General features: G+C 33.4%; 2 protein-coding genes across 2 annotated transcripts; both read left to right on the forward strand.

Annotated features, from left to right (window-relative positions):
- The first annotated feature begins 427 nt into the window (after positions 1-427).
- On the forward strand, positions 428-5,824 carry LOC145741303 (uncharacterized). Its single transcript, XM_082558873.1, has 15 exons — positions 428-466; positions 577-810; positions 909-1,016; positions 1,094-1,236; positions 1,319-1,474; positions 1,647-2,396; positions 2,470-2,624; positions 2,700-2,960; positions 3,066-3,296; positions 3,412-3,551; positions 3,630-3,910; positions 4,027-4,145; positions 4,287-4,492; positions 4,655-4,868; positions 5,646-5,824. The coding sequence occupies exons 1-15, from the start codon at positions 428-430 to the stop codon at positions 5,822-5,824; spliced, it is 3,216 nt and encodes a 1,071-aa protein (XP_082414999.1).
- Positions 5,825-6,484: 660 nt separating this feature from the next.
- On the forward strand, positions 6,485-10,539 carry LOC145741312 (uncharacterized). The gene is made up of 12 exons (XM_082558885.1): positions 6,485-6,512; positions 6,635-6,754; positions 6,928-7,080; positions 7,171-7,302; positions 7,425-7,571; positions 7,719-8,454; positions 8,569-8,793; positions 8,886-9,040; positions 9,123-9,312; positions 9,379-9,497; positions 9,569-9,648; positions 9,719-10,539. The coding sequence occupies exons 1-12, from the start codon at positions 6,500-6,502 to the stop codon at positions 10,376-10,378; spliced, it is 2,730 nt and encodes a 909-aa protein (XP_082415011.1). The 5' UTR covers positions 6,485-6,499; the 3' UTR covers positions 10,379-10,539.
- The last annotated feature ends 5,451 nt before the right edge of the window (positions 10,540-15,990 follow it).

Consider the following 15,990-nt stretch of genomic DNA (forward strand, 5'->3'; position numbering starts at 1 on the left):
CAGAATGACAGTGGTGATTGATCGGGTATTTACGTACATAACATATTGGGCGGAAAGCTAAATAAACGATAGATGTTTTTTGTTATTATTTTTTATATTAATGCGTCACTAGTTTTTAAATTTAACAGTTTATGAATTTGGTCCTTTCACTTGATGAAAATAGAAAATGACCCAAGACCTTAATTCGAGCTCCGATTAAATGAAAAAGAAAATAATTTTGGGCAACAATAAACAGTGTCAAAAGTTAAAAAACCTAGCATAAAATGGAATAACTAGCATGAACCGGAACTGATAATTGGAATGATGTGCAGAGCATTATTTTGTTCGAAGTTCAGCATTAAATCACCGACAAATCACTAGCCGTAGTGTTTGGAATTTCTAGTTTTCCACTATGAAGTAAACTAAAAGTATAAATTGATTATAAAATATGGAAGATTATACAGATACAGAATATGTTTGCGAAGATGTAAGTACATGCTAGAACGAGTTTTCAATAATTTTATTGTTGTGTTAATTTAGTCATTACTCATTATAGTGCTTATTTAGTCCTTATAATATCTACAAAATAAAATTTAGGTTGTGGATGATGACGACATTGTTGTTGGGGAAGCAAACTTTCCACTTCCACATGTGAAGCCCCGAAAAAACAATTTGTTTTTCCGGGTTTTCTATGTCATTTATTTGGCTGCATTCTGCATGTACGTGTATGTGCGCCTGACATATACCCTTGATGCACCTGGTCTAAATCGAATTTACTGCATTTTTGTCGCTTCTTTGGAGATTGCTACTGCACCAGCTCTTATTGTCCACGTAGGTTGCTGGATGTAAAACTATAATTTGCGGAACCAGTTAATATGTAAATAAACGGCATTTTAGTTTAATGTTAAGTATAAATCATGGTTCGACAGGGTTTAAGCTTATGGCGCTGGATAAGTAGAGATCCGCCCCCGCAAACTGTAAGGGGCCAAAAACATTCTATTTTCACAACAGTTCGTGTATTAATTCCAACATTCAAGGTAAAACTTAAAAACTAGAAGTTAAGCACTAAATTTTTACTCAATAGCGTTAACCTCCGTAAAAACATTTTTTCCAGGAACCCTTTGAAGTTGTAAAAGGAACGGTTCACGAAACTTTACACTTGGAGGTGCCAGAGCGCTTGCACGTTCACATTTATGTACTAGACGATGGGGCAAGACCTGAATTGGAGAAATGGGTTTTGTCAAAAAGAACAAAAAGGTTTAATTTTTAAAAATATAAACAACGCTTAGTTATAAAATGTACTAGAGGTTTTGTTTTAGCGAAACTTAATGATTTTTAGAAACATTTATCTCCATTATGTGGCACGTCCAAAACTGGCAGGCGAACCAAATCATGCGAAATCGGGAAATATTAATCACTTGCTTCACTACCTCTATGACGACGGTCAGCCGGAAGAAGAATGTGTCATCGTTTTTGATGCCGATTTCATGCCAAAGTAAGTTGATGTTTAAAAACTATTTGCAGGTAAAAACCATTTGTTGCTAAATATACCATAATTAAGTTAATGTTACAGAATACCTTCATATTCTTCTTCTTACGCTATTGCCACTTTAAATTTTTTTCCCCTTTTAGAGATTTTGTTTAACAATGTTTTAACTTGTGTTTAGACGACATTTTCTTCTTAAAGTTCTTCCCGTATTTTCTGAAAATCGTTCCAAACCGATTGCGTTGGTCCAAACTCCACAACATTTCTACAATGTCAACTCCGACGAAGATATGTGGGATCACATGAACACTTCGTTCTTTCATCGTGTCGAACCTTCATTAGACCGATGGGGTGCTGTGAATTGCTGCGGTACAAATTTTGTGGTACGAAGTGATGCACTAAAAGAAGCTGGTTACTTCCCAGTTGGTTGCCTTACCGAAGATACCTTGTTGTCGTTGCGTTTGTGCGAAATGCGGTGGGGTGTAGCGTACCATCATGAGGTGCTAGCTGTCGGGCAAGCCCCAAATGAGATTGGGAGCATATTCAAGCAAAGAGCTCGCTGGTGTAAAGGCAACATGCAGATATTTTTGGACGAGTTTCCGCTTACCAAAACAAACCTTTCAGTACCACAGCGAATATTCTACAGCTCGCTAGGGTTTAATTACATCTGCATTGCAATCTCCACACCATTTTTTCAACTCGTGCCAGTTTGGGCTATCTTTTTTGGACTGTGGCCCATATCGACTATAAACTTTCAGTTTGCTGTTACATTCTGCATATATTATGGGATGGGTAATGTCATTCTACTTTACCCACCACCTGGTTTTGAGGTTAAGGATATGTGGAACGGTGAACTGGCTTCTGTCAACTTTTGGGCCACATTTTTCCAAGCACTAAAGGGAGTCCTTTTTGCGAAATTATTTGGAGGTAAACAATTAAAAAAAAATTTTATAAGGACACTCAACACGGTATTTAAGTTTTTATTCATAATGTCTTTCGTTTGTAGGCGAATTAACTTTCGAAACAACTCAAAAGAAAACTGATGGAGAGGACGAAAGACACCAGGTCGGATTTCGATTAAAAGATCTGAAAGTTTGCTTTATTCACATTACCATGTTGCTTGTCGAAATTAGTGCGGTTGCGTATGCTCTCTACATGGGTAAGCAAGTATTTGAGTTAAATGATTTAAAGTTACACTAGTTTTAAAAAAATTAAAACCCGTTTTTTGTTGTAGTTTTTTCGGCAAAGGACATAAAAGTTTATTACACCTACATAATCGGAATGGCTTGGGCTCTCATGGGCATGGTTCCATATGTAGGTGTTGTAATATATTGCTATTACCGAGTAAGAATTCCAGGTTTTGCGCTCTCATGTCTTCGAAATGTTCAATTGTTTTTAAGACTGGTTTGTGTGACACTTATAATGGTTCAAGCTATGATGGCCAAGAATAAATCATCGTTATTCAATTGTCCTCATAGCTATGAAGGACAACTAGGTAAGTTTTATTGTCATAAATTATTTCTTAGATGTATTTATTAAGGCTGTAGTCTGCAGTTTAAAAAATTAGAGCAAGTAAAGCTTCAGTAATGCCACTAAACAGGTATACAACCACTTACTGTGGCGCGACAAATTGATGAAGTAACAGGACAAGAAGTGGAACGTAATGCTTTTTGGCTGCTTGGTGTTGAAGACGATATGTACACAATTGAACAAATTAAAAAGCATGCTTGCATTGGAAATTCTATACCAGTAATCGTCTTTGCAATGTTGCCAAAAGATGGCTTGGAATTAAGTTCGGAGATCAGCCACTACCTTCCAAATAATCACATAAGTAAAAAAATACAAACAATAGTTTTTACTTTTTTACATTTATCCTAACATTTTTTAAAGCCATTACTTTTTGATTAGTTATTTTTCGTTAGTTTGTGATTGTGTTTATTTTTTAGATACTTGGAACGAATATGATGCTAGATTGATTCTTTACGCCGAAGAGTTAAAGGAAATTCCCTCATTGATTGTAATGGAGCCTTCCCTTTTAATGCATACATTTGATTACGAAAGACAGTATTGGAATTGGAATTATCAGGTACTCTAAAGAAATATATGATAAAAACCAACGTACAAATTAGAAAAATGAAAAAAAATCAAATTTTTTTATTTCTAGTTTGCATTTTTCGAACGAATATATTTGGCTAGAAAAGTTTTCAAGAATTCATGGGTCTACGTTGATGCTGGCAACCCGTTATTTCTTCAATGGCAAGTGAATATGGACTATATGGTAGATGTATTAAAGCAACTACAGAGCACCATTAGAGGTTTTACGATTAATGTTGGCTCGTATGTCAACACTACATACTCAGGTCTAGTTGCCCACGAACTGTTTTGCAAAACAGGATTGCATTACCTAATTGACACCTCAAGAAATGGAGGTGAATTTTCAGAAAGGTACGTGCTGATGTTATCTATAAAATATAGTTTTACATATTTGCTAAATATTTTAATCATATCCATCTTTGAGTTACAGTTTATAAGAAAATGTAACAAAATGAATGTTGTTTTAGGCACCTAGATAGTATTAACGAATGCAAATATGACCCACCGCAAGTATCACAGGGTCACCTGCCTTCTTGGAAAGAAGGTTCCAAGTCCAGAAAGCTCAGTATATACAGCAGACTTGCCGGTAAAATCAAAAAATAGTTACTGTATTTTGTTTTAAAGAAGAATTGGTTTGTAATTTAATTTAACAAGTCCTGGAAATTTGTAAGGAGGTAACAAGAGTGTAAATATTCCCGTTTTTATTTTTTTTTATTTGTAATTTCAGCATTAATCGTTTGGCAAAAACGTGGAAATTCTCTCAGGTTTAGACGCGCGGTTGAAGAGAGAGGATTCGGGGAATATAATGAAGAGGCTTATTTGGAAGCTAAGGAAGGATCAAAGGGAGCTGAAATATATGAGTCGGAGGAGGAAGGTGGTGAAACGACAAAAGATGTGACAACTGAATCGCCGTTTGACGATGGTCTAATCAAAGTAAGAAAACAATATTAAAATGTCTTTATACAACCCAAAATAGTTAATTTTTGGCAAATTAAATAAAACCAAAAAGTTATATTACCAACGCATTAGGTGAACTATGTTCCAAAACACAACAATATATTGTAAAAAGACGTTTAAATATGTTGTTCTTTTTAGCTGCATGACGTAAATGAAACTTGTGTTTCAAATGCTGAAGAAGCAGACGGTTTGGATGCTTATGTTTGGATTAAAACACCAGGCGAGTCTGACGGAAGGTTATTTGATGCTGGCACCCTACATTCTTGCCTCTTAAATCATTATGTAGAATGTAGCGTGTCTTGCCCCCAATATGTACCCAAGATTATGAACAAATATCGAAGGAAGAAAAGGTGTCAGTGCTCCGATATAAATGACGATGATTACGAATATTAAATATGCGATTTTACTATTTTCTGTTTGTTTTTTGTTCATGTTTGACCATCTTTCTTTATATTATTTTAATTCCAGATAATAATCTACGAGTTGTTAAAAAAATATTATAAATAAACAAATTAATATTAATATTTTAAATGGAGGGCAAATGTCTTAATACCGTGTTTTAGTGTAAAAATAAATCAAGTACCATCGTGCATTGGGTTTGGATGCTGCTTCGTTATTACGTATTCGTGACGTCACTTTTGATCATATGTAATGTATATAAGTGGTGCTTGGTGTAATTTATTGATTCGATATTAAATTCAAGTATTTCACAATTTTGTGTTTATTGATCAGAAAGAAAAAAGTAATAGGTCGTAATTGAGAATATTATGTTTATTTTTAAATGTTTGATAATTTTGTTTTTTTGCTTGAATGAAAATGTAGGTAAGTAATTTTGTTATACGAATGTATGCAGAATTTGTTTATTTCGTTGTACAAAAAAGGGGTTAAAAAATATTTAAGAAATTAAAATTATAACTGTTAATTTGAATCTAAACTTTAAAAAGGCATTGTTTAACTTATAGAGCCTTTGCTAAGGTCCTATAAAAGTAATAAACAGACCCTTTAAAAAGTAAAAAATGACCAGATTTTAAAAAAGGTTGTCTTGAATCTTTACATAACTTTGTTGACTTAATTTTTACAACAAAATGTTGGTTATTTTTGCTTTAACATCACCTTAATATATGTGCAGTTGCCATTCTTGACATCACTCTTGTTATTCCAACACCTATTGTTTCACATCAAGAAGATACAGTACTTCAATGTGTGTCAGACAATTCCAACTTTACTCCTTCCAAGTTTCCATTTTCTATTGTGACCGACGTTGGAACCGGTACAAAAATGACTTATGACAGAATATACGGAAAGTAGGCAACTAATAACTATGTTAATCAGCTGTTATATACTATCTGTAGCTAGCATAAACGTATTGTAAATGTATATCGGTTGATTGGTTAATGTATTTCGAAAACAACTTAACTCTAGACAACTTAACTTTGGACAACTCAACTCAAAGACATCTTTATCTTAAATTATTAATTTATTGAAATATTAAAATAAGTTATTTAAAGGTTGGTTTATACAGATCTAAATTGTCTACGAGTTAACCCGATATCAAGCTGTATTTCTGCTAAGTAAAAATAAACTGGATTATAATACTTACAACAAAAAACGTGCTACATTAACAGCAAGTACAAACATAAATCATCGTACTTATATAATGAAAGTTATATAACGTGTTTCGTTGCACTATAATTAAACAAAAGGAAGTTTAGGGCGCAGACGGCTTTAATGACTTCACAAAACATCTTTTAAAAATTTGCCTTCGGTTTGCAATAAAGTTTAAAATGTGAACCTACAATCTGGGATTATATTTGCTCTTTATTTATTTGAAATATTAAGATTTACAATTTTTTTAGCATTGAACCAGAGCCCTGGCCTGGAAAACAAGTCAAGTTTTTAGAAAAGGCGGGGCCATTTAAATATGGGATATTTGCATGCACTGTAGGACTGGACAACGAAGAAACGACATCAGTTGGAATTATTATGTCAAAAAACGGTAAAAATCCCATAAAATATTAACAAATACTTATTTAAATATCAAGTTAACTTGGTGTATAGTCTTTACTTATGTTCCAATACAATCATCGGTTTTTATTGATGTTTAAATGTTATGTTTAGCGAGATTGTTTCCAGTTAAATTAAATTACAGAAGTTCTTCAAATGAATCTGTTAAAATGTCTGTAATGCAATTACGACCAGCTCCGTATGCTGACGTCTCGTGGTACCAATTGCAAAACTGTAAGTATGCCTACAAAATAGTTGTTAAATAAAACATACAATATCAAACTAAAGTGAAACTTTGAATATTTTAAAGTATTGTGTGATCTAATCCTGCTACGAGTTGATTATTAATTTCAGTGTATTTAAATGTTTGATCTTTATATAAATATAGTCTATATAATGTTTTATAGCCTCATCTCCTCCCACCAGAATGGGTGCAGCAACATTGTCGTTGGATGTCGTGGCAGAGCCAGAAATTGCTGGAACGTATTTGATTTTTCATCAAACAAATAATAACATCAGAAGAGTATATCAACAAGGAATAACAAGGCTAATCGTCAGAAGTAGGTTTTTTGACATTAAAACTTCAACAAATATAAAAAGGTCAAATTTGTCTGTAACTAAACCATGATAAAAGAAATGATATATTTTAGATTGTGTTTGGGGAAAATATAGTGAAGACTGTTCAGGTCAATGCCCCTTATGTGAAAATGGAGGAATTTGTCACGATTTTGAAGGTGTTTGTATTTGTCCACCTGGTTTTAAAGGACCTCTTTGTGAAACAAGTAATATGTTTTAATTTTTATATTAAATTAACTATTGAAAAAAATGCTAATAATACATTGGCATATTATTCAAGTTACTTGTAACATATGAATATATATTTTGCACTAATAAATTTTTGCAGTATGTGATAAGAACAAGTTCGGAGCTGATTGTCAACATTCTTGTTCCGAAGACGAAGATGTAGGATGTCGTGGAAAACTGTTTTGTTTGCCCGATCCTTATGGTTGTTCGTGTGCTTCTGGATATTATGGAATAATATGTAGTTACAGTTAAGTCAAGCCTAGATATTTTTAAAAACAATTGGGTATTTTTTGTTTTATCAAAAAGTATATAAAGTCCAGTTGATTTGTATAGCACTGTGTTAGTATTTAGAAATTTATTATAGATCTTTTTGCAACTTTGTGGTTGTATTTAGAATGTGGAGCTGGTAAATACGGGGCTAACTGCGACCAGGAATGTCATTGTGTCGAGAATAAATGCGATGGCTTCAATGGCACATGTACACATGGATGTAAGAAAGGTTGGACGGGTCCAAACTGCCAGCAGTCGTGCCCCGATTTTACTTACGGTGCGGATTGTGTTCATACTTGTGGTTCATGTATGTTTGGGGCTTGTGATCACGTGAGTGGGCATTGTAAAGGTCATAATGCAACCGATGCTGACAATTCAACAGAGGAGGCTGAATCAATCGTTTGCAAGCTCGGTTTTTTGCCTCCCTATTGCAAAGAACCCTGCGAAGTAGGAACCTGGGGAACAGATTGTAAACTGAATTGTTATTGCTACAATAACGTTACTTGTGACATCAAAAGCGGGCTTTGTGAGGAACGAGAAAATAGTGAAAACTGTGCGCCTGGTTGGCAAGGCATAAGCTGCAACGAGACATGTAATAAAGGATTCTACGGTGAAAATTGTAGTAAAGATTGCGGGTTCTGTTTAAACGCAACATTTTGTGAACCTATATTGGGTAACTGTATTGAAAATGAAGGCATATGCGAGCCTGGGTATATTCCTACGATGTGCGATACACCATGCGAACCTGGGTTCTTTGGACTTAACTGTACTACAGAATGTAACTGCGCTAACGGGACTTCATGCAATAGAGTGTTGGGAAGCTGTGATGGCTACTGTCAGCCTGGATTTACAGGAGAAAAGTAAGTGTTTAAATAAGTTAGTGATATATGATTAGATACTTTGTAACTCTAACAACGAATGCAGTTTTAGGCTAAACACGCAACTAATTTATTTATGTCATGTTTTTTGTTTAGTTGCTGGCATCCATGTTCGTACGGTACATATGGTTTAAATTGTTCATCAAAATGTGGTAACTGCAAGATGGTTGATTCTGGGCCGTCTTGCGAACCAGCGTTTGGTACTTGCACGGATGGTTGCAAAAAAAGTTGGTCTGGTGATTTTTGTCTTACTGGTATTTTGTGTTATCAAAATCCGTGTTTAAATGATGGGGAATGCAGCCAAACGGAAGACATTTATAGGTAATGTGACACCGTTCTGATATCATTGATTTACAACTAACTAATGTCGTTAAATATGTCAATAACAAACTAAACCTGTATTTTAATTTTAGTTGTGAATGCTTTCCGGGATATTCCGGTGCCCATTGTGAAATAATTAACCCTCCTTGTGATTCAACACCCTGTATAAATAACTCAACTTGCATAGAACAAGATACTACATATAGTTGTTCATGCGCGGTCAATTATACTGGCCAAAATTGCGAAAGTATTTTTTTAATACATATTAACACTACTATTTTCTTGTCCTAAAAATGGTGTATTTTTTCTAAATTGTCATTTTTATTCAGTTAACATTAAGGATGAAGTGGTTCATTCAACTACAATAACGCCGACAACTACTATGATTGTTACCACAAATAAAAACGAACTCAAACAAGAAGAAACAACGTTGTTATATATAATTTTGTGTGTTATCGGAGCCTCGCTGCTAGTACTAGGATTATCTTCGTTGCTTTTCTTGCTGAAGCGAAAAAAGAAGTAAGTACACAAAAACTATGCTTGACAGGAACACATTATCATAAATTTAAACTACATTAACAATAGAGGTAACAAAATCGGACAAAAGATCGAAGATATCCCGAGTGAGAGCAGAATATCGTCCCCTGAAAGTACTTACAGTCGTCAAAGCAACAGAATTGCTACTCCAAAACCAAGTAAAAATGGTTCGTATCTATTTCTATAACGTGTTTTCGTACACGGATTGAAATTTTTTAAACAATTTTTTGTTTATCAGATTTTATAAACAACGAAAAAGAATCTTTAAATGAAAGTGTAAACAAGGAAAATAAAGTACCAACAAGCACTGATAAACCGGTACAGTACACTATTTGTTAAACAACCGTTCAGTTTATCTTTTTACAACTATACTTTTGCTGCATTTTAGATAAAAAATAAGCTATCAGCTCCGCCCAGTCCAAACACGGAAAGAATTTCGTTTGAAAAAACAAATGCCAACAATGACCCAATTGCACACGTTTCTCCTTTAACTAAACAACCGATGGAGGGCGATGTAGTTTCACCATTCGAACCAAAGGCAATCCCAAACGAATCAACACCGACTAAACCAACCGAAACTGAATTAAAACGACCAAATTCGGCAAAAAAAGTTTTGTTTAGTGCTCCCGAGCCACCTAGCGGGCCTACAGATATCCAGAAAAGTCCTGAAAAGGATGACACTGCACCAAAAAGAATGTCAAAACCAAAGATTCGATTTAATGCAAACGCCCTCGAGCGGTTGAGCGAAATCAGTCTTCACAACTTCTACAACAAACGAAAGTCGTCGATCAGCCGGCCATCACTAGATGGAGCAATCGACGAAGAATCACCCTCGAAAGATCCCCGCCAATCAGTTGCCTCCGTCGGAGGTTGCGCTCTGACGTCATGGGATCTCAAACCACGTCAGCCATGTGTTTACGGCATATCCAAGCGAGATTCGATGTTAATGGTCACGAAACCACGTGACGCGTCAGAAGATTTCGAAATGGAATCGAGACGTGGTTCACGCACAGTTGGACGTGAATCGATGTACAACACAGCATTATAGATAACTGATAACGATAATTTAATTTAATATATCAATAAAAAACAACATTAGGATGTTTTTATAGCATTTCGAAGCAAGAAATACTTGACTTTCAAGTACTTGATAAAACGATGTTTACAATGTAATATTGCCTATTAGAAAGGCAAACACGTCTAATGGAAAACTCCCAAAATAGCATAGAACTTGATAATAGCGCAGCCTTAAAAACATGTTATCTTTACAATAATATTTTTACAAACATGTTTACTTTTAATCCATTTTTATATTTCTGTAAACTAATGTATGTGATTACCAACCATGGCAACTTGGGACTTATCAGTTTTAATTACCAGTAATGAGCCATGCACGTGTGCTGATGATTATGTTGTGGCGTTTGACCCAGTAATCCTTGTTTTGCGCGGTTTTTAAGCCTGCCGTTTCGAAGCAAGTGTGATCCATGTGATTTTGAGCATGGGTTAAAACAACAGCGTACACAAACACGGTGTTTTGATGCCAAGAATGTCGATGCATCAAGAAAAACAAACGTGCCTCGATTGTGCTTGGGCTAAGACAACACCATGGACTGAAACAGAAAGTGCGAGAAAATGTTGTTGGCCTTAGAAATGTGAATATACAAAGAAAAACAATGGAGAAGACGGCCGTGTGGGTTTTCTTGTGTTTTATTGTGGGCTGTCGTGTACCTTGTCGTTGTCGTTGTTTTATTAGTTTTATGTTATTGTGACGTCATTGGCGATCGCGCACGTGTTTCGACCGCCAGTGACCTCGCAAGCAAAAGGTACTCTTCGAAATCGATGCAATTTTCCGCCTTCTAATTCCCATTGACGTCATAAAAGAGAATAATGAACATTCCTAATGACGTCACACATAAACACTTACATATTGATGTGACATTTTGGTAGTAATCACAGAAAAATCTTAGATTTTTAATAATTAAAATAAATTACGTCTTTGATTATACCCTTTATTATTTTTTTTTAAATACTTGTTTTATTTTTTTGTTTTCTTTGTAATTTAAAAAAATACTGTTTGTGTGTTGGATTAAATCTTTATTTAATTTGGTTCTTCGAAATTTTGATAAATCACAGAACTTCCATACTACATTTCTGTTAGTTGTATATATTTTTCTAACACGTAAAAAACATTTGGATTTTTTTTCACAATTTACATTTTTATGTGATTTTGGTATGATAAAATCTATTCAATTTCGGTATATCACGTTTAAAGTGGGTTAAGTACAAAAGATGGCCTAATTATACTGCATTAGAATACACATAATAAAGATTAATTAATTATTTAGCACGTTGCATAAAAATTGTACACGTAGGCTAATTACATATTGCTTAAAAAGCAATTTCATTAAAATGTGTAACGTGATATGAGTGTTTGTACTTGATTTTTTCAAGATTTTTCTAATATTGTTAAAATGTATGTCAATTAAACGCGGAAAAGTCGATCAAAATATAATAAATATCAAACGTGGAAATGCTCTTGGTTGGAATTCTAAAAAACAATACCATATGGTTAGATAACATAAATTCTCCCTTCCAGTTTTCTGGTATTGATTTGCACTCAATACAATTCAAACCAAATTTATCGGATGTTCAAAAACCAATCGTTTTTATAGAAAGAACTCAAGGCTTATGGAATACACGCAGTTGCGGTTTAAATGATGTTTTTAAAACAAATTGAATTTAATTCTTATTTCTAATTAGCATTTCGCGTGTATTCAAAGTCCGATGTATTTGCGGATTCGATTTTCGAAGATTAAAAAACTAAAAATAGTTGTCGTATATGCATTAATGCGACAAAGAACAAGGACGAATTTAAAAATAGACGAACAACAGCAGGCAGTGCGAAACACATGCGTCAAATTACGCAGACAGAAATATATGAATATAACCGAAAATTAATTGGGACAATTCTTTAGCGCGCTGTCATGGCGACCATATATATTGCGGGTTAAAAATAGCTAAATAACAACGAATACAAGATGCTGCTGACGTCACTGGGACCGCAATCAGTCGTTTTATTACAGGCTGAAATATCGCTGATTTACGTAACACGTGCCTGTAGGAACGTTAATAAATACCGGTTCTTTATATCGAAGGCGGATGTCGATATATTGATTGGTTTGTTAACTGGCGATATTTTAAAACAAAAAATTACGTGAAATAAATTATGGCAAAACGATAAAATGTTTAACCTTGAAATTTTGAAATAAGGTAAACGGTTTTTGATAGCAATCTATTTTGATGTCAGTATTGTTTTTTTCTCTTTGTAAATTTAGTTAAAAAGCAAATATTTAAACTCTTAAAATCAACCACTTTTTTACTTAATAGGTAATAAGAAGACAACTAAGTTAATAATGGTTTAAAAAATAGTCCAATACATTGTAATATTTTTATAATTAAAACAAAATTTTGAACAACATAAAAAACAGATTTTGTTGTATAAAATCTTAACAAGCAATGTTTTTATTGCCTTATAGGCTAAAACAAACCGGTTATTCATCAATCTCAATACACATATCCACGCAACCGTCTGTTTGTTGTTTTTATCACTGTTTAATTGTCAGTTTTTTTCCTAGGTAGTAAAAATTTAAGACCAACAAGGCGTTGTGTATACAAAGGTCAATACAAAATTTTACATGGAAGATAATTATAAATAAATAAAATAAAATTATTTTACAAATTTTATTGTTGTTACGATAAATTAAATTTCATGTTCAAGTATAAAAATAAAAAAAATTACTAATAAAATTCTTTAAAATTATTAAATTTATTCTTTAAATGGTTTGAAATTTTTTTTACGTAAATATTAAAGTTAATTCTAAAGTTATGCAACCCATTTTTAATTATGTATAAGTTACCTGAATTTAGCAAAATATTATATTGCATTCATCGCCTCGTTTTTTTGTCTTAAATCCTGGTGACCTATCAACCAAAAAGTCTTATGTAAGAAGTGCTTAAATATAAGACACAAAAACTTGCTTAGTCAGCCAGTCTGTTTTGTTTATAAATGCGATGAGTTAGTGCGAATGGAGCGTGAAATTAGCCTAATGAGAAAATGTGTAAAAACTTTGTTTTACGTTTGGCTCAGAGTGACACCGGATTTTGAGTTGTAATTTTGCAGTCCTGCCTTTTAATTAACGAAAAGATTAACGCCTTCCGTTAATGAAATAATTCTCACACAGCGTAGATTAAGTGAGAACGCGCTAATTTCTAGAAATTAGAGAGTGAGGATTTCATTACACCGACCCGGAAATCGTAATAAAACAAGTTTGAGTAATGACGGAGATATCGCCTGTGAAAACAACTATTCGAGAGCCTAGGTTGAGATGAGAAAACGGCCAGTAGGCACCACGTACATTGGACACGGCTTCGGTAAATTGCTGAATAAATAAACAAGTTATCATTCGCAAATAATGCTGATACTTATCGCCGCAAAACATCCCATTGTTTGTTATCGACTGTTACAATCGGTCACCTAGCAGTTAATCCTAGGTTTAAACAATAAGTCAACTAGCCACAGCAGTGGACACAGCCTATGACAACAATATATTTGTTTGTTTTGTGACGCGCATTGCAAATAATACACAACTCGCTATAAACTTTTCACTTGAAATCCGCGATTGGCATTCCACGCAGGCTAATAATTTATAAAAGTTTAAAAAATTGGAAAGCATTAGGTTATGAGGTTTATTTTATCGTTTATTTAAGAAGAGGGCATTTAATTTTAAATCTAATTAAGAAATGTCAGTCGACCAGAAGTACTGGCTTTTGTGTCCACAGAAAATTTAACAAATAATAACATAGGCTCAATTACTCCCCCCCCCTCTTTACTTTAAATAACTTATTCGTAGAAACACAAAAGAAGCGAGTGCTCTATCTCGGTTGAATAACCGCAGTTTCTTTTAGTCGTGAGGTCATCAACAACGGGTCCGGGTGCGTGAAAAAAATGAGAGTTTTTAAAATAAAAAAATCCCGGCGGGTCAGAACAAAAAGAGATAATTTAGAACTTCTAGTTTCTGTTCAAGAGTTTTAGTGATTATCAGCCGGCAAGTTACCGCATTTTTAGTAAAAGGCCAGTTTGGATGTTTTTTCTTTATACAGCAGAATTATTTATTTAAATTTACGCTTGGCTAAGATTGTAAGCGATACCATACCGTGTAAAAGGGTATACAAATTGTGGTTTAGAAGACTATTAACTTGTTTTAAATCTAAATTTGGTTAAGAAAATTATGTGTTAAATATAGACAGAACAGTGCATAGGAATTAAAAAAGAATTAGGCCAAGTTATGAACTCTATTTCTGAAACTTTGTTAATTTTTTACTTTTCATGCCTGTTACTTTAATTCAATTACAGCGCGCTGCTTTTATTTACTTAACAGTTGCGCAACTAGTCGTAATATCCACCACGAAGCAAAAGAAAATAGTAAACAAGCAGTACAATAGTAAAGGTAATCTAATTTTTACAGTTTTGCTAATAAAAATTTATGAACTTATTGGTATAGTCGGTGTCGGTGACTAGTTAAAATGGATTAATAAGTTAGGATTTTATAACACGAATTAAAACTCGTTTAAACAAACACACTGGGCAATTCTAATGAAATGTATTGCTTTATTACATAAAAAAAGAGAAAACAAATATGCTTTGTTTCAACCATTGCCCTAATGTCAATTGTTAGTAAATATTGATATTAAGTAATTTCCAATTCTGGTAATTGGTATAATAAAAATAAATTTCATAATAACATAACAGTACTGCGATTACTATTTACTTGTACTGAAATATATTTCATTTTGCTTGAACAAAAGTTTAAATTTCTCTTGGGCGTGAACATAGCGCATCATTTTGTTCGTAAATTCCTTCGAGTTTGTGTGCTGATAAGATCTGGTGGCATATCTGGTTTGCCCGGCTAAGGTAAAACGAGAGACCTGCCAAAAATTTTCGATATCTCGGTTTTAAAGAAAAGTTGTGTCCAAACATATGGGTCAACGATTTTCTCTGAATTTTGTAACGGAAGTTGTTATTCTTTAGTCCTGAAAATGTTATTGTCAAATATTTCGCTTATCTAGATAATATAAATATTAAGAAACTTGTTTTTTTTGTCGATTCATGCTTTAATGTTTTGTGTATTGGACATACTTGATTTAACTATTATAGTAATTTAAAAACAGGAAAAAATTTGCCTTTTTTTGGCAAATGTTTTATTTCGTTAGTTTCCCATCTTGCGTAAATGCCTTTTGCAAAATTGTCCCTTTATCAAAAATATTTTATTAAATTCAACACCCAAAAATTACTTTCATCATTATGTGTATTTAAATTAACAATAAAGGCGCACCTTATTCGCACAAAAGTAGTGCCGCAAATGTATGAAAGTCAAGTTTTTTTAATCTTTTGATCTGTTCGGTTATGTTAACCCGGATTTACCCCTACCCTGTATTTAATATGTGGTTTCTAAGACGTAATCAATCTTATTTAATGGCAAACTATTACTAGAAAACAGTGGATAAAGCATGTGGATATATTTGTTAGTCAATTGGGTATTAAGATGCCATAAATTAATAATTTTATATTCGTTTAGTTATTTTTCATTTAAATATAATTTT

This window comes from Corella eumyota, chromosome 1 (assembly GCF_963082875.1).
Source record: "Corella eumyota chromosome 1, kaCorEumy4.1, whole genome shotgun sequence".
NCBI classification, from domain to species: Eukaryota; Metazoa; Chordata; class Ascidiacea; order Phlebobranchia; family Corellidae; genus Corella; species Corella eumyota.

What these genes read in the sequence shown, in the direction of transcription:
- LOC145741303 (XM_082558873.1), top strand. Translation starts at nt 428, where the DNA reads ATGGAAGATTATACAGATACAGAATATGTTTGCGAAGAT. An exon ending in CACCAGCTCTTATTGTCCAC is followed by an intron (nt 811 to 908) that starts GTAGGTTGCTGG and finishes ATGGTTCGACAG; the next exon opens with GGTTTAAGCTTATGGCGCTG. An exon ending in TAGCTATGAAGGACAACTAG is followed by an intron (nt 2,961 to 3,065) that starts GTAAGTTTTATT and finishes GCCACTAAACAG; the next exon opens with GTATACAACCACTTACTGTG.
- LOC145741312 (XM_082558885.1), top strand. An exon ending in GTGGTACCAATTGCAAAACT is followed by an intron (nt 6,755 to 6,927) that starts GTAAGTATGCCT and finishes AATGTTTTATAG; the next exon opens with CCTCATCTCCTCCCACCAGA. An exon ending in CCTGGATTTACAGGAGAAAA is followed by an intron (nt 8,455 to 8,568) that starts GTAAGTGTTTAA and finishes TTTTTTGTTTAG; the next exon opens with TTGCTGGCATCCATGTTCGT.